The sequence below is a fragment of the Hippoglossus hippoglossus genome, chromosome 14 (genome assembly GCF_009819705.1).
Source record: "Hippoglossus hippoglossus isolate fHipHip1 chromosome 14, fHipHip1.pri, whole genome shotgun sequence".
Lineage (NCBI taxonomy): Eukaryota > Metazoa > Chordata > Actinopteri > Pleuronectiformes > Pleuronectidae > Hippoglossus > Hippoglossus hippoglossus.
In genome coordinates, this window is record NC_047164.1 from 21,799,804 (window position 1) to 21,827,757 (window position 27,954).

General features: G+C 41.2%; 2 protein-coding genes across 5 annotated transcripts in view; one reads left to right on the plus strand and one right to left on the minus strand.

Annotated features, from left to right (window-relative positions):
• Positions 1 to 2,201: 2,201 nt before the first annotated feature.
• Positions 2,202 to 5,934, plus strand: ckma (creatine kinase, muscle a). The gene is made up of 8 exons (XM_034607394.1): positions 2,202 to 2,428; positions 3,612 to 3,819; positions 4,046 to 4,200; positions 4,342 to 4,474; positions 4,628 to 4,799; positions 4,890 to 5,013; positions 5,106 to 5,295; positions 5,434 to 5,934. Exons 2-8 carry the CDS (start codon positions 3,627 to 3,629, stop codon positions 5,610 to 5,612), a joined length of 1,146 nt encoding a protein of 381 aa, XP_034463285.1. The 5' UTR covers positions 2,202 to 2,428; positions 3,612 to 3,626; the 3' UTR covers positions 5,613 to 5,934.
• Positions 5,750 to 27,954, minus strand: part of mark4a (MAP/microtubule affinity-regulating kinase 4a) — a 30,678-nt gene continuing 8,473 nt past the window's right edge. Inside the window, exons 4-18 of one of the 4 annotated variants that reach the window (XM_034607392.1) lie at positions 25,514 to 25,562; positions 25,083 to 25,148; positions 22,216 to 22,286; positions 22,066 to 22,122; positions 21,282 to 21,518; positions 17,911 to 18,030; positions 17,723 to 17,822; positions 17,509 to 17,618; positions 16,355 to 16,541; positions 15,950 to 16,161; positions 14,905 to 15,008; positions 13,193 to 13,477; positions 10,731 to 10,813; positions 10,062 to 10,106; positions 5,750 to 9,934 (exon numbers count right to left, since the gene is read on the minus strand). In XM_034607392.1, coding sequence (XP_034463283.1) covers positions 9,870 to 9,934; positions 10,062 to 10,106; positions 10,731 to 10,813; positions 13,193 to 13,477; positions 14,905 to 15,008; positions 15,950 to 16,161; positions 16,355 to 16,541; positions 17,509 to 17,618; positions 17,723 to 17,822; positions 17,911 to 18,030; positions 21,282 to 21,518; positions 22,066 to 22,122; positions 22,216 to 22,286; positions 25,083 to 25,148; positions 25,514 to 25,562 — 1,791 coding nt within the window. In that variant the 3' untranslated portion in view covers positions 5,750 to 9,869. Of the gene's footprint in view, positions 9,990 to 10,061; positions 10,107 to 10,730; positions 10,814 to 13,192; positions 13,478 to 14,904; positions 15,009 to 15,949; positions 16,177 to 16,354; positions 16,542 to 17,508; positions 17,619 to 17,722; positions 17,823 to 17,910; positions 18,031 to 21,281; positions 21,519 to 22,065; positions 22,123 to 22,215; positions 22,287 to 25,082; positions 25,149 to 25,513; positions 25,563 to 27,954 lie in introns of all 4 variants that reach the window. The other 3 variants (XM_034607393.1, XM_034607391.1, XM_034607390.1) reach the window with 3 other exon arrangements.

The window sequence follows — 27,954 nt, forward strand, 5'->3', positions numbered from 1 at the left end:
GATAACCTTTATCCTAAACAATTGGGGCCTTTGCTCTTCGTTTTTTTTTTAGCAAATATAGGATGGTTGAATAAAACTTTTTTCTTTTCTTTTTTAAATCAAACAAACAACCAAACTTTACACAATTAATGTGAATGTGAAATCTGAATCTGAGCCCATCTGTAGAAGCAGTGTTGAGCCAGTTCACACTTAAAAAGAACGAGTTCCAAGTTCAGTTCATGCGGATGAAAATGAAATAGTTCACGTTCATAGTTCATTTTTTATTGGGATGATTAAGGAGACAAACGTACGGTCATGTGTTTGGTTATGAATCTATGGTGTCGGATCATGTCTGCGTGGTGCTCCGCTCATTTTAACACTGAGTCCTGACTGTGAGCCTCACGTCTCGTGTTGTACTGAGCACAACATGTTGACGAGTCATTTTCATGATGTTTAAATGCAGCCTCATAGACTCTGGAGCAAATCAAACAAACAGTAAGTTACTTCATGTGCTGATCAGGTCCTGATAACTAGTGATGAGTGTTTATTAGTTCAAGTGAGAGCAGAGTGGAGGAGGACACAGAAACTCCAGCTCGGTACAAACCAGTTGCAGCTTCTGCTCTGATCATGACGCAGCTGTGACCAGAGAAACTCTGTGTTTCACTGTTCTTCTACAAAGTCACTGACCGGCGGCGGGTTAAGTGTAAACTTAAAATAGTTGTGAAACATTACATAGCTGCTCTCAGACAGTGTGGTAACTGCCCCCAAACACGTGTGGCAACAGAGGCAGATGCCTCTAAACAGTGTTGCAACAAAGCAGCTGCCTCTAAACAGTGTGGGACAAAGGCAGCTGCCTCTAAACAGTGTGGCAACAAAGCAGCTGCCTCTAAACAGTGTGGGACAAAGGCAGCTGCCTCTAAACAGTGTGGCAACAAAGCAGCTGCCTCTAAACAGTGTGGCATCAAAGGCAGCTGCCTCTACATATCAGTGGCAGTTTCTGTTGATACCGGAAGTGCCTCTACGAGCTACTGCTGCCACGATTTGAGCTTGCCCTTACTGACTTTCCTTTGTCCATTGACAGCTAACTGCTACTGAGGTGAGCACTTTATATTATCAGCCTTTTCCACCATGTAATGTTGTGAATAACCAGTTAGCTCATTTAAACCCATTTGAACCCAGTACAAAGACATTTTTAGCTATCTAGTATAATTTAACACTAGATTACCTAGACAGGGCTCCAGTGAATTTATTGCGCCCCTCGAAAGGACAGGTAGTGTCAGTGGTTAAGTGTAAACTTAAAATAGACTATTTGGGCTTTTTAAAGTGAAGTTCAGCAGCAGCTCTGACAGCTTTTTTTCTCTATCTCTAAATGAATAGACTATTTAACTCGGTAATTTGCATTATTATTAAGAGCACAGGGCCCAAAGAAAAGTTAAATGACATAGTAAATCAAATCGCTTACAGGAAAAGCAGGGAAATGGAAATGCACATGCAAAAGGAAGTTGCACTTTTAAATACCTGATTTAAATCAATTAAAATTAGTTCAGTTTGTGAATCCAGTTATTCTTTGTAAATGATCTTGAAATTGACCCCCATTTAATATGTAAAATTCAAAGACCAATATTTCATTTATAAGTTATTTTTATCGTTCATTTTTATTGTTATTAACATATCAAGCAATTAATTAACTTGTAATTTAATTATAGATTCAAATGGATTAGCAAACATTTATTCATAGTTATTTCTAATGAAGTGCTTTCTTACTGTTTCTGTGAGCTTTGTTGTCTTTGTGGTTTTTGCAACATGACAACCCATATTACTTCTCTTATCAAGAAACAAGGGCAAAATTGTAGATTTCCAAAATGTTTCATATAATTTAATGTTTAAAGCATTTCCTTTATCCAGAAAGCTGGAAGAAAAAATTCCGTCAACCACCTGATGGGTAAATTGCGTCTTTGGTCAACATTTCCACCTATGTGTGAAAAGAACACAAATCATTTCCAACCTTCATGTCTGACACAAAGACGCCTGATCTCCATAGCATGTTTGTCAAATGGGAAGCTCAGCTTTTTTCAGCTGCTTCAACTCCCCCCAACACACCCCTCACCCACCTTTATGCCCCCCACCCACTTGGATACTCCCACCGACCAACTGGTGCTATGTATGGGCCAAGGGAGGGTGAGGGGAGGCGAGGATACAGCTGCAGTACCCGTCTTGGATGACTGAGATGTAAATGTGACCCTTTCACAAACTGTTCAGAGTATCATTGCAGAGGCTCTGGCCAATGAGGGCTAAGCAGGCACTAAAATGGCCTGACCAATGACAGAGCGTTTGCCAGCTATATAAACAGGGAGCAGGCACCCCCAGATTCGGGTGCCCCTATTTTGGCTGTGGTGAACAGGATTTGATCCCAAGGACTGTTACCTTTATTTTCTTGTCTGGTGTGCAGGTAAAGACTTATCACAGCGATGATTACTTTGTGGAGTTAAAGGAGGAGGAGCAGATGTGTGGATTTGGATAACCATTGAAACACTTTTTAGACTTGCAGTCCTCGATGAAATCCAAAGATTATTACACAACAATTCTGGGATGTCTGAATGCATTCGATGCATTCTCTGAAAAAAAGACTATGTGTCAGATGTCATTGAACTTTGTCAGATTATTGTTAGTTAAGTGAAAACGGGGATGAGCATGTTGTTTTAGCAGAGCAGTAGCACCACTTGTTAAATTGTATAACATATGCTGTTGCTCTCTGCAAATGTTTTTTCCTTTGGACAGCGATTCAAGTAGACAGGTGGTTCTCAGTTTGACACGTCTAAGAGCGATTGCCTGAAGGCCCTGAATCTCCTATTACTGAATTCGGCCATTAAGCAGTCACACTTTAAAGCTTTAATCTAACAAAACTGTTCTGAGCAAAGTGATAACTGCATTAAAATGTTAGCTCTACAAACCAATATGGCCTGTTACCAAAATGCTATACTGTAGTTCAGCACTGATTAGATTTCATGTGATCTAACTCGTGTGTAATTGTATGTGTCATGCCTTTCTTACTCGTGTGATCATTCTATGGAAGCAAGACTCAAAGTGAAAAAGTATCACTGTGTAACTATAAGTAGTTAGAAGTAAATTGATCTTGGTAGATGGGGGGAAGCATCTGCAGCTTGTCAGTCAGAAGTTCAGCATAGTGACAACTTTAAGTGATGTGGTAAGTGTTTGATCCTGTCGACTCAGTTTGATAGAATGAAGGTGATTGGTATGTGTAACTTGTTAACATGTGAACTGTGAAACTCAGCTCGTGTGTGTCATAATAATATAAATGCTACGTTTAAACGCTGGGGACATTTTAAGGACAGGGTTAAGAGTCACATGTTTTGGTGCTAAAAATACCCAGGCAACTATTTCAACCGGACATTTGAGCTTTTGAGAATCGAGCGACACTTGTTACCAGGATTCCAACGCCGACCCCACTCGAGCTCTGCAGCTGTCCTGCAGAATATCTCACATCTTCCAATGCTGAAGATCTTTTGTGCATATTCAGACAACCCTCAGAGACACTTTCAGATTTAGAGAATTGGTTTATAATAATTGTCTCAGCTTAAATTTTCTCATCCAATGTTTCCTTCTCTTTGCAGTGTAAGAAAGCAATCATGCCTTTCGGAAACACCCACAACAACTTCAAGCTCAACTACAAGGTTGAGGAGGAGTTCCCCGACCTGAGCCAGCACAACAACCATATGGCCAAGGTTCTGACCAAGGAGATGTATGGCAAGATTAGGGACAGGCAGACACCCAGTGGCTACACTGTGGATGATGTCATCCAGACTGGTGTCGACAACCCTGGTGAGGCCCAGAGACACACTTCAATTTAGACTTACAAATCTTTTTAGGATTCATAAAATCATTCTGCCCTATTTAGGTCTACAAATATGTACAAAGCTGCAGTTATATAAACATTTCTTAATTTTGCCTGTGAATAAACACCTAATTAAATAATCACACTGTACAGAAGCTATTATCTTCGTTCCATCTTTTAATTCCTGCTTTCCTATTCTCTTCTGATGTTTAGGTCACCCCTTCATCATGACTGTTGGCTGTGTCGCTGGTGATGAGGAGTCCTATGAGGTCTTCAAGGAGCTGCTGGACCCCATCATCTCTGACCGTCATGGTGGATACAAGCCCACTGACATGCACAAGACCGACTTGAACTTCGAGAACCTGAAGGTACAGTACTTTTAGCCAAGAGCTGACAGCACTATGGGTCATTGTGTTAAGGCTCTTAGAAACTTAGAAATCACTAGAGAAAACATATCCACTGTATAAGACTTTCACTTTGTAATCAAACATGATCATTTTTGTTTTTAGGGTGGTGACGACCTGGACCCCAACTATGTTCTGTCCAGCCGTGTTCGTACTGGCCGTAGCATCAAGGGATTCACCCTGCCCCCCCACAACAGCCGTGGGGAGCGCAGAGCTATTGAGACTATGTCCGTTGAAGGTAAACTGTGAATAAATTGAGTACATTAGTATACCATAGGCTTTTCACAAGACTGATAAATGCAACAATATTTCACTCTGCTAATTGATTTTATGTTAAATCAGTTTAAATGGTCCTACATGCAGACTCCTAACAGCGCGTCTCTCTCTGCAGCTCTAGCCAGCCTGGATGGTGAGTTCAAGGGAAAGTACTACCCCCTGAAGTCTATGACTGATGCCGAGCAGGAGCAGCTGATCGCTGATCACTTCCTGTTTGACAAACCTGTCTCCCCCCTGCTGACCTGTGCTGGAATGGCCCGTGACTGGCCTGATGGCAGAGGCATCTGGTGAGTACAACCCAGACTTTAGTATGGATTTACACATTCATTTTGAATCTGTGGGCTTTATGTTAATGCTTTTCATCTGTTTTCATCCAGGCACAATGAGAACAAGTCCTTCCTGGTCTGGGTCAATGAGGAGGATCACCTGCGTGTCATCTCCATGCAGCAGGGTGGCAACATGAGGGAGGTCTTCAGGCGTTTCTGCGTTGGCCTCAAGACGGTAAAAGTCCAAAAAGCATGATTTGATTTGGAGAAAGCAGTGTTGATTGCAGCTGGATGTTCCTCTGACTTATCCTCTTTCTTATTTGCCAGATTGAGGATATCTTCAAGAAGCACAACCGTGGCTTCATGTGGAACAAGCATCTCGGGTACATCCTGACCTGCCCCTCCAACCTGGGCACTGGACTGCGTGGTGGTGTCCATGTCAAGCTGCCCAAGCTGAGCACACACGCCAAGTTCGACGAGATCCTCACCAGGCTGCGTCTGCAGAAGCGTGGCACAGGTATGCATGTGCACACTTTTAAAAATGTACACCTGTGGATCAGCATGGCCGGTTCATGAAGATCTCTGCTGGGCGTCTCAGCACTCTGAGCTCTTATGTGTAATCTGTACCTGATCCCCTGTCCTTGGTCCTCTTTAGGTGGTGTGGACACAGCCTCTGTGGGTGGTGTGTTCGACATCTCCAACGCTGACCGTCTGGGCTCCTCTGAGGTGGAACAGGTCCAGCTGGTGGTTGATGGTGTCAAACTGATGGTTGAGATGGAGAAGAAGCTGGAAAAGGGAGAGGCAGTCGACAGCATGATCCCTGCCCAGAAGTAGAGAGGAACAATCTCATCTTTCCCCGTGACCATTCATTTACGTTCAATGGAGCCAGCTGATGGCTTTTCAGAGGAAACAGCTGCTCATCTAGAGACTCTTGACTCTGCTCACCTTTTTTCTCATTACAGCTTTTTCTTTCTTTTCCCTGTCATAAGTTTTTTTTTCACGTTCTCCTGTGTTGGTTGGTAACATCCTGGGATCAGCCTCCACTGAGCTGGGCTCGCCTAGCAGACGTGGCATCACCCACTTTTTATAGTTAAGAGTAATGGTTATTGAAGGTGTTCATATTACTCAATAAAAGGTGCCCCGTTTAACAACTGAATGAAACATTGGTCTTTTTTGTTGTAACATTGAGAAACTCGAAAAAACTATTTTGAGAACAAGAACATTCTTTACATGTTGATACTAATCATGATGCTCAGAAACTATCAACAAGTTAAGATCATGTGTCATAACTGAAAACAAGACACCAAAATGAAGGAAAAAATGCCAACATCAGTGAATTTTATTAATCTTCAGCTCCATGTTCTCCTTAAATACCAGAATGACGCAATCTCACATTACAGTTTCTTTCTGAGGGGAGGAATTAAACAGTAGAGCAGTGTAAAATTACTCATTCAGGTAAAACTGTTATTCTGTCTTTTTTGCATATAACATCAACAGTTTCCATAATCAGTTTTGAAATGACAGTGCAGGTTAAATACTGAGCCCCCAGGGGTCTTAATACTGTACCATCCACCATCTGATCCAGACCAGTTACACATGGTCTCTAGCAGGTACACAAGCATTTACTCAACACTCAGGTCAACAAAAAAAACTCAACTCTTTAAGAATTTTCACAGTAGATTTCACCTTAAGACAATGTTCATCTGTCTTATGCTAAGACTGAGTTGTTTTACACAAAGTCATTTGCTTTTTAGCCTGTTTCATGTCAACAATTTCCACTGAATTACTTTGCAAACAACCTGATTTATATTTGCAATCAGGAGACATTTCTATGGCTTGAATGCAACCCAGGGCTGTCAACGTGTAAGGGACTTAACTGGGATCTCTGTAATTTCAAGTCAAGTAGCAATTGGCAATAAAAATTGCACAATTTATTCCCTATGTCCCTATTGCGATTTATTTGAATTACACACTGTATATTGTGGTACATTTCATGGCATATCTAAATACTTCTAAGACCTCAGAAGCCCTCTTGAATGTACTAAACCTATCTTTTATCCAACACGGTGAAGTCATTGTACCTCACCTACACCGTCCTGTTTGTTTTTGTGAAAGGGGGGAATGACCTGGTGCTACGTCTAGCACCATTTTCTTTGTATCAATTCATATCTTGAAAACTGACTGTGTCTGCATCTCACAAAGCTTCTGATTCTAGGTGTGCATCATGTTTCATTTTTTACCCTAAAACCCAAACTCTGAAGTCATGCAGGATTGCAGGTTGATTTTGTTCCCCATTGTCACTGACAGAAACTGCTTTAAACTAGAATTACTTCCCTTGCTCTAGCTATAAATAAACCTTGAGCTCTAAGATATATACTATATTCATATATTTTATATACAGCCATCAACTGACTGATATAAATCCTGTTTTTTTAATGATATTATTCTAAAAAATAAATAAAGTACCTGTGCAAATATCCACAAATTGAAGTGTTTCACATTTAAGACATTGGCGCCCTCCAGTGGCTAGTTCTGGGTATTACCTATACAGGTACACTGGAAGGAGCTGATTCAAGTCAAAGCAAAGTGCATTGAGGTCTATATTACCTAATGCTAATATACACCACAATGAGAAACGTCCAGGGAGAGGACAACAACAGACTCCTAGCGCCCATATTGGTTTCTGCTTCTCACCATGAGGAGGAGGACGGGTCAACACCACCCTCCCCACTCGTCGGGCTCCAGGAAACAGCACGCACCAAACAGGACTGAGAAGATGCCATACATGGGTCTTACAATGTGAGAGTGTGGATGATGAGAGTGCTCCCCTGTGAGAAAAACCTCCAACAAAGAGCAGAGGTAAGCCATATGCTCATTGTGCCGACGGAAAGAAGTAGGTGGTACATATGCGTGTGGACAGCTGAGCCTGTTAAATTTAAAGAGTTTAACATCAGTGGGGAAGGAAATGAGGGTGGGGCTGGGGTCTGTCTTGGGTCACTGTGAGCAAAGCCACAACTGAGAGAGAGTATCAACAGTAAATTAGTAGCCAAACAACATGATCCGTAGCCTACAGAAATATCACAGTATGTTTTTCACTAAAATAAAATGGGGAGGGAGAATAGAAAGCTCTCTGTTTTTTTTTTGTTTGTTTTTTTTTAACATTAAATATGCACTGTATGAACGCGCTGGGGGTTGTTCACTTTAAAGGCAACGGACTGAACAGAAGAAAGTACCGTCCACACTGCCTCCATCATTTCCAAATTCAGAAGACGCCCCCTCCCTGATACCCACAGCCATCAACAATGCACACACCAGTTTATACACTGTGCCACAAAAACAGGAGGGTGGATACTTGGACGTGTGTGTGTGTGTGTGTGTGTTTTCATTGCTTGGCTGATCCACTTTTGGGGGTTTCCCATCGACATACTGACCTGATGGCTGAGGTGAGGTCACATGGCACAAAACAGAACCATAGAATTGCATTGCACTGAAAATACATCAGACTTACAGTGTGTCTTATTTTGAGACGACTGACTGCTTTCACAGGGACAGGTCTGCATGACGTTAGGAGCTCATGCTGACTTTAAGCACCTCGCCCAGTTTTTAAAAGTCGAGGGTTGCGGGTTCGAAAGATTTTCTCAGGTTTGTGTCACTGCTGTTGTGTCTTCAGAGCGATGCTTTTGAAGAAAGGTAAAGGGGCAAGAATGAGGTGGGAGGTTACTGTCATTGACCAGCACTGACAGGCAATGAATCTAGCCAATCAGGGAGCAGCATGTATTGCGCACGTTGTCTTTCTGAGCGCCAGTATAGATGAAAGTTGTAAGTTATTTAACTAAATCAATTTTGATATTAATGCAACAAAAATCTAGAATTCAACATGATTTTTCCAAATTTATGAGGGTTTTTTTCACAGTAAAGTTTATCTACATTTCTATTTTCTGCTTGTCTCATAATGTGATTGGGAGATGAGAACTCTACTGGATAATCAAGCTCAACATGTCACTGGTTCATTAGTGTCAGAGTCAGCCTCTGATTGGCTGTTCCAAAGGCCTGTCAACCCTGCTCCCACTGACCTTAATCCAGTGCAGCCGTCACTGCTGTGTGTGCACCAATCAATGCGATGCAACCCTCTGCTACTGCTCACCTTCTCACCGAATCTGACCATCTCCACATTTGTGCATGTTATTGTCCCCAGGTGATGAAACGTCAGCAGGTAATCATTGTGAGGAGAAACAAATTAACAGTGTACATAAACATATAAAAGAACAGTTTAAAAAAAAGGACTGGCTTGTCAATGACGTCCACTACACAATGGTGTTTTTCCTGTAGTGGTGATAGTGACAGTGGGTAAAAACAATTATCAGAGCAATAAATAACAAAATTAAGAGTCATTATGGCTAGAGTAGCAATAAAAAATATTCAACTAGATTCCATCTGATCCAGGTCCAGTGGGTGCAGCAGCTCAGAGAAGAAGTTGGCTGAGCTGGGTGGGGTGATAGGGTGAAGTGTGGGTGCATCAGTCTATGTGACTTTACGGGTCAGGCGTGTGTATGTTTGTGTGTGTGTATGTGTGTGTGCGTGTGTGTGCGTGTGTGTGTGTGTGTGTGTGTGTGTGTGTGTGTGTGTGTGTGTGTGTGCAAGGGGGGTTGTAATGAAAGAAACAGAAGGAGAAGTCTTTTCTCTCGGGTCCAGCCCCTCACCCCTTCTCTGCTTTTTTTTTTCTTCAACTATTTCCACCCCTTTGAATTTGCACACGCACACACACACGCATCAACACTCACACAAAAAAAGCACAAGCCTACGCAAACACACCCTTTGTTCAAAGTTCAAGGTCCTTAGAGATTTGGGTGGCAATGTCCCGAAAAGCTAGCGGTGCCCCCCAGAGTCGCGTGTAGCGCACCCCGTTAGAAGTCTCGGAGTTGCCCGTGGAAAGATGGCACACCTCGGCCTCGAAAGCCACGCGGCCCCCTGCCAAGCCGTGGGTACAGGAGAGCAGAAAGGGGCCGGCGTGGTGGACCTGGCAGCCACATCCGAACGCTGCCTCCCGCAGAGCCAGTACCACCTCCGCAGGGTCCCGCCGCCCCCCGCCTCTCAGATCCCAGCCACGTCCGACGGCCCGGGGCTCGGACGCTTTTTGATACCCAGGTAAATGGCAACTAGAGGCAGGAAAAACAAAAACAAAATGTTGGTAATGAATCATGGCTGCAAGTACTGCATTGGTCTCATAATAGCAAAAAGAACTATCATCTAGTTGCAGTCAATGCAGTAGGAACATGTACTGACCTTGTGACCGCAAATCTCCTGATTCCCTCAGATTCATTTGTGACCCTGTAAGACAAACAGGCTCAGTAAGATGTAGTCCACTGCAGTACAGTACCACCAGCCCACAACTCTCAGATGAGATGGTATTCAGCAGTGGATATAATACAGTGAGACCAAGCAAACATCAACAAGAAGCATGAGATGTGTAGAACAGTTTCTCCCTCTCCTGCACTCACAGGGATGTCCTCTTCTCTCACTCACAGCATGCAGAATCATTGTTGTGTATGGTACTGCACATTCCCATCCACTGTTCCCAACAACATATGGAATAAACATTCAGTGGGTTTCATCCCATCAACCACAAATACTTAATGAAAACATAAAACAACTTTTCTAAGGGTTTATCTAGGATGATCATGGAGTAAAAGCCAATGTCTTCCTGAAACTGAAAGTTCAAAACAAAAGTCAAATGGATTTTCCTTTATTGCAACCATGCTTGAAACCAAATGTGTTAGACCTTGACGACATGAAGATGACGAACAAGTGCATGCAGACAAGCAATAATTCATAGTTGGAGGTATAAGAAAGTCAGGCAGGCATTCATGGACCGGAGCAACGTTCCACATGACGAGGCAGACAGATGGGGCGGCACAGGTAGACAAGAAAGAAGCGTGAGACATGGGAACTTACTAACTGTTTTTGATCCTTGTGGAAGAGTACAACCCGAGACTGATTTGTTTGAGCCCTGGCGCTTGGACGGGTCAAGGTTGACCCTGATGCCATGACAGGGGGAAAACAGAACAAGAGAGAAAGAGGGAGTACAGGGTGAGAGCAGGGCGTTGGGGAGGGGGTAAGAGAGAAGATAAATGAATCACAGGAGAGCAAGTGGTGAAAAAGAGCGCAGCGCAGCAGCTGATTGGCAAGGATAAAGATGAGGTTTGATAAGATTAGACATGTGTGATTATGACGACTGGGAGGGAGAGGGGAGTGGAGGATAATCCAGGGCCACACAAGGGCTTGCCAAAAAGCCTGGGTGAATAAAATGCTCTGATAAGCATGGATCCATACTCGGGCTGCCTCCAAGCTGAAAGGCAGAAGCTGACAACAACAATGCTTCATGTTTTAATTTCATATATATTAAATTTAATTCAATAGGAATAAGGGAATCTTGTTCTAACTCTAAACAAGCCTTAACCACCAATGACCATGCAACAGCATGTGGGGACAAGATATAAAATAAAAACCACCCAGTCTAGAGAGTAAGGGAGGTTTGTAGCAACTGATAATGCAACCACAGCTTTATCTTGTCAAATCAAAGAAAATTGAGAGCAGTACTAAATCCCCTCTACATATTCTGATATGATGTAAAAAATGCTAACATATAACCTTAATCTGACTGAAGTACCTACAGAATTACTAAAAACATTTGACAGCGTATGTGTAGTTAAGGGAATAGTTTAAACATCTTTGAAAATGTGCTCATTCACTGTCTTACTGAGAGTTAGATAAGAAAATCAATGATTTTTGGTGCAGTTAAATCGCAATCCGACTTCTGGAGCATTCACATGCTCCTCAGAAGGTTTTCCCAGTTGTGAAGTTGTTGTTCCGACTTTGGTGTGTTCAAGTGCTTTGAAGTTGGAGTGGGGAAAAAACTTAGACTGTAAACACAATTACGATTGTAAAATACGTTAATTTGTTTATAAGTGATGATGTTAGTCATTTGGCAACTCATGAACAAAACATTTCCGGCGACTTTCTGAGTTGTCCTGACTTGAGATGGCGTTCATGTCAATTTTCCCAATCTGAATATTCCAATTATTCGGACATCACATGAACGCACAATTTATTTCCCTCCTTGGTGTAATTCATTTGTGCAGGTGTGACAGTCATCACATTTGGGTGTGGACCAAACTAACCACACCTTAACCCTCAAGAGGAGGTGGTCTCGGTTTGGTCCCAAACCAACTTGGAGTGGTTAGTTTGTGGTGAGAATGGGATCGGACCAGCTTTACTCTGTGAGCGTGAGCTATTCAGCTCCTTTAGCCAATGTTGCTTTGCTTTCTGGGATGCAGCCGCCTACGTAGTAGCAGCAGCAATGTTCCTTTCACAGAAGTATTACCACTGACAGTACTGGACCTTCTTCCAGTACTTCTAGTATTTACATGCTCCTGTCCCTGACACATCTAACCAAGTTTATAGGTTTGTAGGGAATTTTCTTGTGTGAAAAGAAACAGAACCAAGTGTAAAACGCTGCAAGTCGACTGATTTGGAACAGATCAAACAGACTCTAGTTTAAATATGAAGCTACAGCCATGAGAATGTTAGCTTAGCTTAGTTTAGCTCAATGGTTTTAAGCAGAGAGAAACAGCTTGTCTGGCACAGACATAAGAGTGGTATTGATCTTCCCATTTGAGATATTGTCTGAATGAGACAGACTATATAGCTGCGCTGTGGGGGAAAAAATCGTAGTAAAAAGCATATTCAAATATGAATAATAAGTTCAGTAAGAGGTGACTGCTAGTTTAGCTCAAACTAGCAACGGGGAAAATGTCAGCCTGGGGCTGTAAAAAGTTTCAAAATACACCAACAAACATCTAAAACATAAAAACTCACTTTTTAAACTTTAAACACATTACATCTCATTAGACTTACTATTGCTAACTATGCTTGTATAAATAGTCCAGCAAAAAGACCCTGGTTTCTTTATGGATTCAAATACGTATGACGTGCAACTGATAGGATTTAAAGGTGTTTGGCCGGTGTATTTTCAACTTTATATTATGTAGTTTTCCCCCATACCTCTAGTTTCTATGAAGTGACGGCAGGACAGGTTGTCCTAGATTACTAAGACAACCTGTCCTCCGTCACTCCAGCTTCATATGAATTGAACAAATATATCTTCTCAATAGGCATATTCCCCCAAGTTCAAAATTAACTTTACAATGTTAACCTTTTTAAAGTAAATATTAAATTTTCATCATCATCATCTATAAATAAAATATATTATTCTACATTTAATATATTAACAGTGACTGGGGAGTCTGATTAGGTCTATTACACCTAATCAGATGTAAACTGCATCAAAAACTGGTGTGCTTCTTGTGTTTGGAGGCCTAGGACAGTTTGGTGCTCTGATGCTCCTGTAGAAGTACCTGCGAGTGAGTTTCGAGGTCAGCTTGGTGAAGAGGTTGGAGGTCGCCCTGGTGCGGGCGTGGGGCAGGGGGCTAGCGTCATGGTGAGACAGGGTAGGTGAAGTGGGTGGGGCAGAATAAACCGGAGGCCCGCGGTCCCTCAGCTGTCCCCCGTGAAAGGTGCTGCGAATTGTGGAGCCTCGGGTCAGGCGGCATCGGTCCGAAGAGGAAGAGGAGGAGGCTGCCCCCGCCCCAGAGATGCTGAGCGTGGAGGGAGACGCTGCAGGCAAGCGGTGGCTCAAAGAGCTGCAAGAAAGAGAGAGGAACAGGAGAAATTAGTTAATAAATGATGTCTTGAGGAAAATCAGTACTATCAATCATTCATTCAAGAAAACACCTTCTGCATTGGTTGGGTCAGAAAACTACAAGTTTGAAAAGTAGAAAATATCTGAGAGGGTAGAGTAAGGAAGGAACGAACACCTTAGTAGCCTGCTACTTATATTTGCTGTTACTATGGCACACTCAGAACGATTTTTTTCCCCTATCTTTATTGGAGAGCATGATCATTCAGTTTGAGAGCAGAAAAATTTCAAATTTTTCAGATTTTGTAATGCTTTTAATCAAAACCCTGCGCTCACACTCTAATAGCCCCTGCCTGGGCATAAATGTGCTCTACTTGTGCTCAAACTGTACGCTTACACTCAGATCATTTTTTTGCAGATTTCCCGCGCTTCAGCTCTTCTCCTCACTCTCAGATTTTTTCTTCAGAATTTTTTTGTGCAACAAATTCCCTAACCAATAGAATGCCAGGTTTAGTGTTGATGAATGAAATTGTCCTGCCGGTGTTGTGGTTGTGTTAACCGCAAACAAACAAATGGTTGCATTGTGGAAGGAAGAGGAATATATTTAGTAAAAAAGACAATATTTCTGGTTCTGTGGCATCAAATTTGATCCCTTTTTGTCAATTGTTAGTCTGAAAATTATACATGAGTGTGATGCTAAATTTAAGCAGTAAAGGCAGCCGTGCCTGAGGGGGTAGAGGGGTTGCCCTCTAACCAGCAGGTCAGCGGTTTGATCCCAATCTTACCCTTCGGTATGCAGAAATACTGAACCCCGAATTGCTGCCCACAGATGCACTGTATGAATATTTGTGTGAATGGGTGAATTGCAATAACCTGTACTGTAACAAGGTCAACAAGACTAGAAAAGCTCTATATAAATGCAGACCATTTAAAGCAGAACTGTCTTAATATTGTCTTATAATATTCACCACAGTAAAATGTGTGTTATTATAGATACATTTAAATCTACATTAACCCATATTCAAGCAAACTCTTTTCCAAATTTATTCAGTACAGGAATTCTTCCATTTTCTTGCTCACAGTTGAACCCCAACTGTCACCCCAACACATTTGACATCCAACAGCCACACACAAGCATACCGAACAGCTACGCTCCCTATTCAGCACAATATTTAGCCTGTGGCTGTGTGTATATTTTGGTTTGAAACAACTGAAGGTGATGACTGCCAAGTAAATATTATTACTCTAAATGATAATAAACATGCACCCATCTTACATTATTTTAGTCTTAGTGTGTGTTAGTGACTTGTACCGATGCAGCTCCATCAAATAGTTGGTGCACTCACTTAAAAGTATCCCATGGTAGCTACTGTATGAAAACAGCAACCACTGTGGTGTTAAAACATTAAAACCTTCAGTAAAAAGTGGTACCTGTTGTCTTTGCCGTTCTGCAGGAGAGAGTGTCTGTCAGCGCCCGAGCGGTCTGTGCACACGTATGTATTCCGGCGTGTCATGGCACTTCCAGGGATGTTATTCTACACAGAGAGGAATAAAGTATGATGCAGATTAGATTAGACTACTCCGACTCTTAAACAGCAAAGCTGCATCTGTATCTATATCTGTGTATTTCACAAAACTATTTGCATATGGGTCTATACAAGAAGTGGTCTTGGTTTTCATAAATTGTCTAGATTGCTCCATTTTCTCTGTTTATTCACTTTCTACTACTAATTATGTTTCTGATACAAATACATGCACAAAAATATACAAAAGAACAATCTTATGTTTTAAACATCAAATAATGACTGTTATTCATCCAGGAGGAAATGATTGGTGGAAATAGAACTGGATATTTTAACAGTGGCAAAATAGAAAACCTCCTTGGGTCCTGTCCCACCCCTCAATGATAAAGGAGAGAAGTCTCTGAAAAGCTCTCCTGGGCCATCTACATCTTTGTACTTCTGTTTTTTTGTTTATATTCTGACAAATTAGTATCAAAGAAGAAGAGGTATGGTGTTTGTGGAGAAGTGTGTCAGGGTTGATTAGCGAAAAAGTCAAAATTAAAGCAGGTTGGTAATCATGCTAGCAAGAGCATGCTACACTTTCAAAGAATGCATGCGATACGTCCCATCCCCTCCCATCAGCCCTCTCGTCAAAGCTATGCCCCCAAAGGAGCAGTGGAAGAAGTCGACTTTTCCGTGACTTGCTTGCTAACTCCTGACTGGCATCTCTGATCATATGCAGTGAGAGCATGGGTAGGATGGTCGCAGGCAGGGAGGTCGGTTAGTGACAGACAGGTATCAATCATTTCATTTGGTCCTTGTCTATTACAGCACTGTGAGGGCCACAGACACCAGCTTTTTTAAGTAGTTTCAAAGCTCCGGGCCCTTATGGCAAAGCCTGGACCCCTTTTGTTCAATGCAAGTAAGACATAAATTCATAAGAATTCATAAAAACTCACTTGAGAAGCACTTACTGTGGTGGCAGTCATGTCTTTGCGGCGGTCTGGGATCTCAGACTTGTTGGGGTTGTTGGCACTGCTGACCATTGGGCTGGAGGGAGGGAGGCTGTGGCTCCCCATCACGCTGCAGCTGGCCTTACGAGAAGGCATTCGCCCCTCCCGTAGCTCCCGGTCACCTGTGCTGGTCGGGCTCCGTTTGGGGTGCATGACGGGCATGGAAGGCCCACCTTTGTTGTGGAGGACAGCAGAGCACAGACAGACAGAGACTCATATAAGGAGTATTCTGCAGTGAATCTGCAAACAGCAAAACGCATTATCTATTCAAGATGAAATCTGCATGAATTCTGATCGAGTTATTATCTTATCTTATATTTCTAACTGTAACGCCTCATGAATTAGGAGGTTAGAGAAGAGACTCACAGAAGTCACTGTGCCGTCGCTGCCTGTGGTAAGTGGAGGCACTGCGCTGGGTCTTGCTGTGTGAGGAGGAGGTGGAGGAGGAAGAGGAGCCAGTGGCTGAGGAGTGCTTGTTGGTCCCGTTGGTGATGGGGCTGGGTCGTACCCTTGCCAGGGACAGGCTACTGGCAGAGCGAGCCTCACTGGCCTCCTGTAATGTTGCAGTCACATTGGAGAGCGAAGCGTCAGAAAGTCTGAGCCAATATAACGTTAGATAAGCTTAGTATCACAGAGAGAAGGCTGAATGGGTGATTGAACACACCAGTGTTTAGTCTTATTATTGAATCACATTTTCTGAAAAATGTTGCTGGGTTTTTAAACGTAGATACTTTTTGAGAACTGAACCACATGTGACAGAAGCACTGAGTATCAAACACTGCTGTTGTATTGGATGTTTGGTCACATTCCCTGCAGCTCCTGAATGAGCACTCTGATGCTGGTCAGATAGCTCCATTGTCAATATATCAACACATGAAGCAGATCCCTGATAGAGCAAAGGAGCATATGGAGATTGCCATCAATTTTTGGAGGGGATGTAGAAACCTCAGAGAGAGCCACATGTGAGAGATTCCTCTCCCAGGATGGACTGAAGTGCAATAGATGATTTTGTCTAAAAACCTTGATTTAATTTGTTAAGCAAGAGATATTGGCAAAAGTCACTTGAATGAAAAACAATTCTGAGATTTTCAGAGTTTTATAAGAAAAAGTTGTAATTTTAAATAAAGGCACAATCTTACAACAGTAAGTGGTAATATTTGTAAAATAAAGTCATCATTTTAGGCTATGTGTCTTTTGACAGGGGGGATATCAGAAGATCAGTCTGTTGCCCATGTTAGAATGAGGAATTTGTAGAATCTTGTTTCGCATAAGTATCAAAAATAATGAATTACTACTTTTTCCTTTTTTACACATCAGCTCCACATTATTATAAGTATCAGGACTTTGAAAAGATTGTGCAAGAAACTGAGTCTATTTCAAAGAAAGAACCACACAGACTTGAGATTGGTAGCCAATAAACATTTTGGATCCAGAAGTAGTGGAACTCCGGCGAGCCTGGATTCTCCTATTGCTGGATGAATACTGTATTAACCTGCATTAGGTAGATCTATGTAACTCACGTCGCCTTTGCGGCCCAGCAGTAAGTAGGTGGCGGTGACCTCATTGTATTTCTGATTGAGCAGAGCGTCCTTGATTTCCTCTGAAGTGAAGCCCATCCCCACCATCACCTCTGAAAAACACAAGCAAAGGTAAGAATGAGACGGTGATACAATGAAACATCTTTGAGTGTATCTCGACAACGATAAGTTTGTATTGGCACGGCAGCTGTCTCACCTATGCGAGCTGGATCACTGAAGTCCTCAACAGGTTCTATGTGGGGCTTCAGGTCCTCCCCATCATACCCTGAATTTATCCACTTGTCCTTCATGACTTGCTGTAGAAACAGAGAGACAAAAAAAGCTTCAGCTGCGTTCAGATTTAAGGTTACATTTTTAATCCATGTGCGGTTTGGCACTCCTCACCTCAAGGGTGCAGCGTTTGGCAGGGTTGAGCACCAGGAATCTGCGAAGGATCCCCTCGCAGTCTGTGGACATGTAGAATGGCACACGGTACTTTCCCCGCAGCACACGCTCCCTCAGCTCCTATTGTCACATCAGAAGTATGTTACACGTAAAGCACATTTCAAATGCAACAAGCCATACACAAACCAGAGGCAGCTTGAAACAACAATATACAGATTATAAAGGAAGAGCTGGTAAACTTTATATGCTTTAGTGTCAGGAAACAGTCAGAGTAAATTGAACTCCATGGAAGAAATTCTGACTTTCCCCTCTCACAACTGTTATTCTGTCCATTTATATAGAGGTCTTACTGACAACATATCTAATAGTACATGAACATATTTCATGATATTCTGAACATCTAAGACCAATCAGTACAAAATCATAATGAGTTGCACAAAAAGTGAATCCCCCGGTCCCTCGCTGCAGGCAGTATGCTAGGGTACAGTCACATATGAGAGGGGTCAAATACACATTTGTCTCCACCCTCTGGCCGAGCTCTAGGGGGCCATTCATTGCCATCTGCTGGATTATAAGTAAAAATACTACTTTTACTTTTCTGTCCAACAGCAGGTTTTACTCCAGAGTGCAGTAACATTACTGAATACAAACAAAGAGAGAACAACATCATTCTTTAACACCTCAATTATTCATGGAGGCAACATTTGGAATAGAAATTATTAGCTTAATTATCAAGTACTATGAACATCTGTGATAGTGTACAGCTGAACATTTTAAATGGCAGTGTATCCTGTATCCAGCTGTAGATTTTCCATCTTTTAACGGCTAAATTAAATTTTTTATGCAGTAAAATACTCTTTTATAGTGAGCAGGCTTTAAATTGAATCATCAACCTTTAACAACAACTCTTCTGCATGCTCAAAGGTGAAAATCGTTTGAGGTTGCCAAGGTCCACCTACAGACACCGACACAAAACTGAATGAAAAAGCGTGAAGCCACAGTCACAGTGTCCTCTTGTCCCATGTCAGGACCCATGATATTCATCAGTTTAGAGGACACACATACTGAACATACTATACATGCTGTAACGTGTTTCACACATCTATTGACATCAGGACAGCAGAAAGTCTACACATCTCCCGCCGCAGGCTAAAGACACATCTCTTCCGACTACACCTTGGTTAAGGAGATGATGTCTAATAACCACCGTCAACTCTGGTGTTTATATAAAAACAATTCATAATAATAATAATAATTATTATGTTTAGTTGCATTTATATATTTGGCTTTTTGAAGCTAATGTATTTACATGGTTCTTGCTGTTCTAGGTTTGTACCCTAATTGTTGAATGCACTTGTTGTAAGTCGCTTTGGATAAAAGCGTCAGCCAAATGATATATGTAATGGAATATGTAATGTAAAAATTCAGTGTGTAGAATTTAGTGAAATCTAGTGGTGAAGTTGCATGTTGCAGCTCACCTCACCCTCCCCTTCCAAACAAGAAAAAACCTTCAGTTGTCATAAAAACTCAAAAGTGTTTAGTTTGTCCAGTTTAGACTACTGTAAAAAAACATGGCGGCCTCTGTAGAGAGGTACCGCTCCCAATGTAAATATAAAGTATTTAAATATAAAGGGCCCATTCTAAGGTAAAGAAAACAACAATTCTTACAATTTACATCAAACATACTAGTGAAAACATCATTAGGATTATTTACATTAAATTTCCGCCAATAGATCCCTTTCACCTAAACCTTACACACTGGAGTTAAAACAATCAACTGCATTCTGATTAACAGTTAACTATCTGTTTTAACAAAACATTAAGGAGATACTTTTTATCTTATAATTAATAATGAAGATATCTACATCTCAACAACTATCTTACATTTGGTCTGTGTAAAGAATTAGCATGAACCTTAAATAACCATTACACACTTTGGCAAACAGGTTTAGCAACTAGCTGGAGAGCACAGTGCAGCATTAAGCAGCTAAGGGGCTGATATTTCCTGATGAGACAAAAAAACAAAGCAAAAACCTCACATTAGTCAGATGGTCAGAAAAATGACCCTAAATGAATGTTAATGGTGCTTTGTGTCTGCTTGATTTGTGTGTGATGCAAACATGTTCACTACGTCAACTTTTTCTGGCAATAAGATGTTGGTGTTTACAGCTTCTTGCCCCCAAAAGGACAAAAAGCACTTCAAAATACAGTTTGTACTATATTTTTGCTAATGTTATGTGGCAATGTAAAAAATAGAATCGATTTCGCCAATACCATTATCAGATTTGTATCAAAAATCCATACCAGCCTTAAAATGTCAGTATTGGTTTGGCTGTAGTTCCTTCCTTTCAAATCTCAATTTCAACCACAATTTTACAGCCAATATTTATAGAAATGCAATTCTATTTTTAAAAGAAATCTAATTTGGCAGCTATTTAATGGACATGAAAAATTGTGACCTATCAAATCAGAAAAAGATCATAAACAGAGACAAATGTCCTGCATCACAATCAGGACCACAAAGCCACAGCTACACATTGCAAGCTGAAGCCGCTTTTCCACTGGTCAAGAAAACCCACTAACATCTGTTTTTTGTCTGCAATGGGAATGCACTCCCAGGTCAAATGACACTGCACTAGACACAGATTTGAATCAGCTCCGGCAGTGATAGAAACCTGACATGAGACTAGCTGCTCCTATATCCCTGAACTTGATCCAGACTTTATGCAAAGGTGTATCAGCACTTAGGGGCCACTTAAATAAATAAATAACATGTCAACATTACAAGGACGTCTCACACAAATCAGGCAAATAAATTTTGTTTATCAGTTGTACACAAGACAAGTTAAAGACATGTGTGAATACTGTAAAGGCAGATTCAATCAATCAATCAGTCAATCAATCAATCAGTCAAATTTGATTTCTATAGCCCATATTCACAAATCAAAAATTGCCTCATAGTACAAATGGTAAATGGCCTGTATTTATATAGAGCTTTTCTAGTCTTGATGACCACTCAAAGGGCTTTACAGTTTATCGCAATTCACCCGTTCATACAGTACATCGATGTGCAGCACTTTGAGAAGGGGCAATTTTAGGGTTCAGTTTTTCACCCAAGGACACTTTGGCATGCACCGGAGCCCTGAGACCCTGCGCCACAGCCGGCCACAAGCTTTCTATGTATGATGCACTCACATTCAAGACAGTAAAACCAAATAACACTCTGTGTCTCACCCTCTGTATCTAACCAAGCAACTTGCCTCAGTTGTCATAATTGACTTAGTCAGATGGATGTTGGAAACTATGCACTTCAATAAAGTGATGTTACCATGCCCCCTGTTGGACACAGACTCTCCTCCCATCCAACTTGCCTTCAGGTTCTGCCCGTCAAAGGGCAATGAGCCGCTGACCAATGTGTAGAGGATTACTCCCAAACTCCAGACGTCCACCTCAGGCCCGTCATACTTCTTGCCTTGGAAAAGCTCTGGGGCAGCGTATGGCGGCGAGCCACAGAACGTGTCCAGCTTGTTGCCCAGTGTGAACTCGTTGCTGAAGCCGAAGTCTGCGATCTTGATGTTGGCGTCGGCATCCAGCAGAAGGTTCTCCGCCTGAGTTATAAATACATTGATGCAGAGGACAAGGAGGCAGGGATGGCCAGCCAGAGAGAGGGAAGGATAGCATAAACAAAACAACATATAGGAAGGGAAGGAAGGGGGGAGCAGTGGAGAAAATATATGGATGGGGGAGGAGAAAGTGGGTGGACACAAAAATTGGAATTGTGATGAAGAAAAAAAAAAGAGCACGAATGAGACAGATGGGGAGGAGGGGTGTTAGCGTGTTGTCCAACAACATAGATACTGGACATGACTCATACTTTATATATGTCACTGCATGTGATGAGAAATGTTATAATCTATCACAAGAGGCAGACTGTGACTGTTTTACCATTCCCATCTCGGTAAAAAAAAGTGCTTCTCCACTCACCAGTGCTTCACATGCTAAAGGGCCCTTCTCAAAGGGAAAGATTAGGACCAGTCCAAGAAATTAACTTTCCCTTTAGTGTAATCTGTCAGCAAAATAAATGTCCCAGTTTTGGACTAGCCTTAATCCCTTGTCTCTGAATGAAGCCCAAAACATCTTCTGAACTTTTCTCACCTTCAAATCTCTGTGGACAATGTTCTTCGTGTGGCAGTAGTGGACAGCGGAAACAATCTGTGAACAGGAGGACACGGACAAACCTGAAGAACTGACAGTTAAACGTGAGGATTGGTCCAATGTGGGCATCGAGAGGTGGTTAATTCATACCTGTCGAAATTTGGCTCTGGCTTCGACCTCCTTCATTCTCCCATGAGACACGAGGTAGTCAAACACTTCACCTGGGAGTGAGCACAGGAGAAACGGCTTGTCAGATCAGTCATTACAGTTAATGCCATTATTCAATCATATATTACTGAAATACATAATCAATTTTACATCAATTGAGTTCTTAATATTTCTTAGGTACAAGTTCTGTCAAGGTGTCAATTTCAACATTATTCTCCTTAAGAGGAAAGACTTAAAGGTTCAGTGTGTAAGATTTAGTGACATCGAGTGGTGAGGTTGCATGTTGCAGCTGAATACCCCTAACCTCGCCCTCCCCTTCCAAACAGGAAAGAGAACCTGTAGTAGCCTTCAGTTGTCATAAAAACTCAAAAGGTGTTTAGTTTGTCCAGTTTGGGCTGCTGTAACATGTCGGCCTCAGTAGAGAGGCCCCTCTCCTGATGTAAATATAAAGAATTTAAATATAAAGGGCACATTCTAGGGTAAAGATATCTAGGATTATTTTATATTAAATTTCTGCCAATAGATCCCTTTCACCTAAATCTTACACACTGAACCTTTAAAGGAAAAGATTGATATTTTTGGGAAATACGCTTATTCATTTTCCTGCCAATCGTTTGATGAGAAGATTGATATCACTCTCATATCTGTCTATTCACTGTGAAGCCGCGGCTAGTCAGCTTAGACTGCCATACAGACAGGAAACAGGGAAACAGCTAGCCTGTTGCAGGCAAACGTAACATGATCCACATATGTGCAAATCTTAAACTCACTATGCTTTACCTTGGTAAATCATTAAGTGAGGCAATGTTTATTTGGAAGGAAGAAATTACACCTTGTTCTTTCTGAATTCACAAACAATAAAATGCATCCTTGCTCAGTTCAGTACTCCGGTTGGTTTTGCTGTGACCACAAGCTTATGGTGGCTAATGTTAGCTAAGATGCTAATTGGCTAATGTTAGCAAAGTTGCTAAGTAATTGACATACTGATGCTATGCCTCTTTCTACCTTATTAATGATCATTTTAATTATTATCACAGTGTTATTATGTAACTTGAATTGATACAAAACAAAAAACGTAACATAATATTGTCTTTCTTTAATGTCAAATTATGTCAAAATTAAAAAACATAGAAGGACATACTGTGAAACAAAACCCAGTGTAAAAATGATCATAAAACAATATCAATCGACAACATGAAACCTTGAATACATGAGAAATGTGCTCGCTGTTGGATTTAAGGGAGCAAACTGTTGTTGATATGATACTGAAAGATACATAGCACTTTTTGTTATTCACAGGCACACGTCCCTATAGTCTTTTTATCTGTGACTTAAAAGTAATATGGAGCAGAGAAAAACCCACATTTCAAACTGTGTCTATGACATTCTCCAAGGTCACGGTGAGCAAATGATATGGTCTGGGCCAGAACATAGAAAAAAGGGATTGGTGACAAGAAAGCGACACAAATAGAAACATAAAGAGACTAATGGAGGAAAAAAAGAAAAGGAGACTTAAGATGCACCAAGCTGGCTCTGCTCCTGAAACTTTTAAGAGTCTGTTTAAACAGCAGCAGCATTACGGCACAGGGACTGCTCAGTTATTTATGCTGTGGTTCTACACTCTATTAAGTTCGAATGTAACACTGTACAGGACAGTCTGCAGTCATCTTTAATTTAAAGATACTGTCCTTCATATCAGATTAACAGGAAAAACGCTGACTGTACACTGCCTTTTACTGTACATGGCCTCAACATCTCAGGATTACCAAACTCATGGGTTTGGATAGAAAAAATAATAATGTCAATTTCACTTGTTTAAATTCTCTAGAATAAGTGATTTCAGGAAAATAAAAATGACCACTGTTGAAAAAAGTGATATATAAAGAAGTGACAGGTTTAAGGTAATTCGGTAAGACTATACAAATATAAATATCAATTACATTTGATATTTGATATATGATATATAAATACAATCACTATCAATTTGCTTAAGTGGGATGATCTATATTGGTATATTCATATTATGGATATACGGCATGGTTTTTCATTTTCATTATTTGAATATCTGATATTAAAATTAGTGAGAGTTGTATTGCAGGTAATGACTACTTTTTTTAATGATTTGTTGTCTGGCTTTTCACAGCATAGTATACTGTGACACTACATTATGTAAATAACTGTTATTACCTGCGCTAAGGAGGTGAAGTTTTCATCCGTTTATTTGTTTATTAGTAAGCAGGATTACTTAAAAAATATAAGAGTGATTTTCATTAGATTTTGTGGAAGAGTGAACCAAGGAAGAACCCATTTAATTTCGGTTGTGGATCCGGATTAGGAGGCAGATCAAGAAAATGTCTTTCAATTTCTTTAATGTTGCTTGATAGGGCATTTTGCATGATGTTGTGTACAGTGCATATTGTGTACAGTGCATATTGTCCTGTTCAAAAAGAAAGAACAATACCTTTGCACCCAGCTAAACTAGCTGTTTCCCACTGGTACCAGTCTAAGCCAATCAGAACATTAGCTTTATATTTTGGAGACAGACATGGCAGTGATATCAGTCAATATCAGAGTATTTCCACAAATGTCCAACTATTTCTTTAAACTGCTTTATAATTATGCTAAAAAAACAATACATCCTCAAATTTACCAGTAATTTTGCAATGTGTTTTCGAGCCCTTGTTCCTCACCATTCTTCCAAATGCTAGAACTTAACTGCATAATAATCCAAAAAACAATCAAATACTCACACATAATCATTTCCTGTTGGAACTGAATTTAAAAAGGTGTACTTCAACCAAACAGGTATACTTATAGCATTGCCTGGACATGACGGCCAATATACCCACCTCCACTGGCGTACTCCATGATTAGGTAAAGGGTCTTATCCGTCTCAATCACCTCGAACAGCTGCACTGTAGGCCCAAACAGAATCAGATTAAAATCAAATGTATATAAGCAAATCCTGCTCACGTTATAAATAATAGCACAGCCGGCTGCCTGTCTGTCTTAATACGGAGGAACCCGCTGTTAATGCTGTGGGGGTTTTGATCCATATGACATTTCAGCTTTAGAAAATCCCACATCGTGACCTCTGTGTAAGGCCTGAGACATCGGCTGCTAGACTTCGGTCAATGAATGTTCTCAAGCTTATTCAAAGCATTAGGCTTCCGTCTGGTCACATATGGAAACAAATCTATCTCTCTCACACACAAACACACGCACATACGCACAGGCTGACACACAAAGATTCAGACCATGATGTATGTCTGTGCCTTACCTATGTTAGGGTGATTTAAGCCTTTCATTATTCGTACCTCCCGAAAGAGCTGCAAAGGAGAAATGTCATTTTAATGTCATGAATATACTGGTCATAAATAAAATGAAATAAAATCCAATCACTGCCTTTGAGTATTGAACACTGTCTCTCCACACTGCAGTAAATCTGTTATAAATTGTACAGATAAAGACTCAGTTGTTATCGTGTTCATCACAATACATTTACAACATAGAATCATGTATGTTCTTTGATGATGAGGAGTTTCTCATTACCCCGTCTTTAAGTCCCAGAATTCTCATGACCCCAGAGAGCTGTCAGGTTGTCATGTAAAAAAGGAGCATGACACACTTTTGTATTTTCACCAGCTGGAATTAGTCTGAAATGTCCAAAAAGCTGCAATAGTCCTTTTGGGACAAATGTGATCCTCTTATAAACATAAAGTTTTAATGTAAGTCTAAATCTCATTTTTAACTGTTCAGTTTAAGAAAACAAAAGGTCATTGAATTTCAGAAGTGGATCATCACCAAAATCACTCAAAAGACCAATCTGGCTTTTTAATTCAAATCTGAAATTTATAACATTTTAAGACATCCTGCTGAGACAGCAACATAATGTTCCAAGGATTTCCCTGGCGTCTTAAAAAACTAAAAATAATAATAATTATTGAATTTTGGATGTCAACATGATTTAACAATGCTTCCGCCGCACTTTAAAATATTATTTTTGTTTTGGTGGCTTGTAGTTTATGATTTCACTGTGTGTTGTAGCTCTACATCAACAATACAGGTATTAGCAAACTGTAATAAAGCTATAAACAAGACCATGGTTACGTCCTCTTGTTTTACGTCCTCTTGTTACTCTGTCCTTATCCTTCCTGACTGATTCTTCTCTAGTTTTGTGTTCTGCTAGTGTCCTTGTCCCTACTGGTAGCATGAGGTGGCACCTGCAACCCAATCAGGTTGCACAGGTAGTCAAGCTCCTCCAGGGTGGCACATCCATACGTGCTGTAGTAAAAAAGTTTGCTGTGTCTCCCAGCACAGTCTCAACCCAGCAGCAGGATCGGTATCTGCTCCTTTGTGCAAGGAAGAACAGGAGGAGCACTGCCAGAGTCCTACATAATGAACTCCAGCAGGCTACTGATGTGCATGTTTCTGACCAAACTGTCAGAAACAGACTCCATGAGGGCAGCATGAGGGCCCGACGCCCTCTAGTGGGACCTGTGCTCACAGCCCAGCACCGTGCAGCTCGGTTGGCACATGTGACCAGCGGGAAAGAGTCTGGAGACGCCATGGTGAACGTTATGCTGCCTGTAACATCATCCAGCATGACCAGTTTGGTGGTGGGTCAGTGATGGTTTGGGGAGTCATGTCCTTGGTGGGTCGCACAGACCTCCATGTCATAGCCAACGGTACCCTGACTGCTGTTAGGTAACAGGATGAAATCCTGGAGCGATTGTCAGACCTTACGCTGGTGCAGTGGTTCCTGAGTTCCTCCTTATGCAGGACAATGCATGGCCTCATGTGCCCAGAGGGTGTAGGCGGATCCTTGATGACCAAGGCATTGATGCCATTGACTGGCCCTCACATTCCCCTGACCTAAATCCAACTAAGCACCTATGGGACGTTATGTATCGTGTATCCGATGCCACGTTGTTGGGAGTGGATACAGGCACATGGGGACCAGTCACATTATGAGTTGCCATGAAATTCATGCAAGTTGGATCAACCTGTGATTTCAATCTTTTACTTTTTTTACAATTTTCGATGTGGTTTTGAATCCAGCCCTCAATGGTTTGGTGATTATGGTTTCCATTCTCTGTTATTCTCTCTACTATCAATGACAGGATCAGGCCTTTCAGAATCTAAGAAACCTAATTTTGCTCACAAAAATGTAATGTTATATTTTGACTAATTTTATAGCTGCAAAATTTAGCAATTTGAACCACAGGAAAATAATTTCAATTGTTGGAGTCAGAATTGCACTGTCGGTAAAGTAAGCACCAGGTTTTGGCAAGAATAAATTATTGATATTGATACTGTATATTTTAACTCCAACAATCTAGTAGGAGTACAAATATTCTTGAGATTAGATTAGATCAGATAGATTAATGAGGGAAATCTATGCTTTTATTAGCACACTTATGTGCAAACCAGTTTAAGCAGAATTCATACTTCTGTCCAAAAAAGTACAGTATCACTTTCTGTGTCTGCCAAATGAAAATCTGCAAGGGTGACAACAACCAATAAAACCTCCTCACACACAGAAAATGGCCCACACACAAACGTGTGAAAAACGGAACCAACTTCCAGTGTGTCCGAACATGTCTCACTGCGTGTGATATGTTTACTCCTTGGGGACACATTTGTACAATTTGTCCGAGCAGAGCAGGGGATCAATTGTGAGCCAGCTCCCCTTTCATGTAAATAACAGTACACTCCATT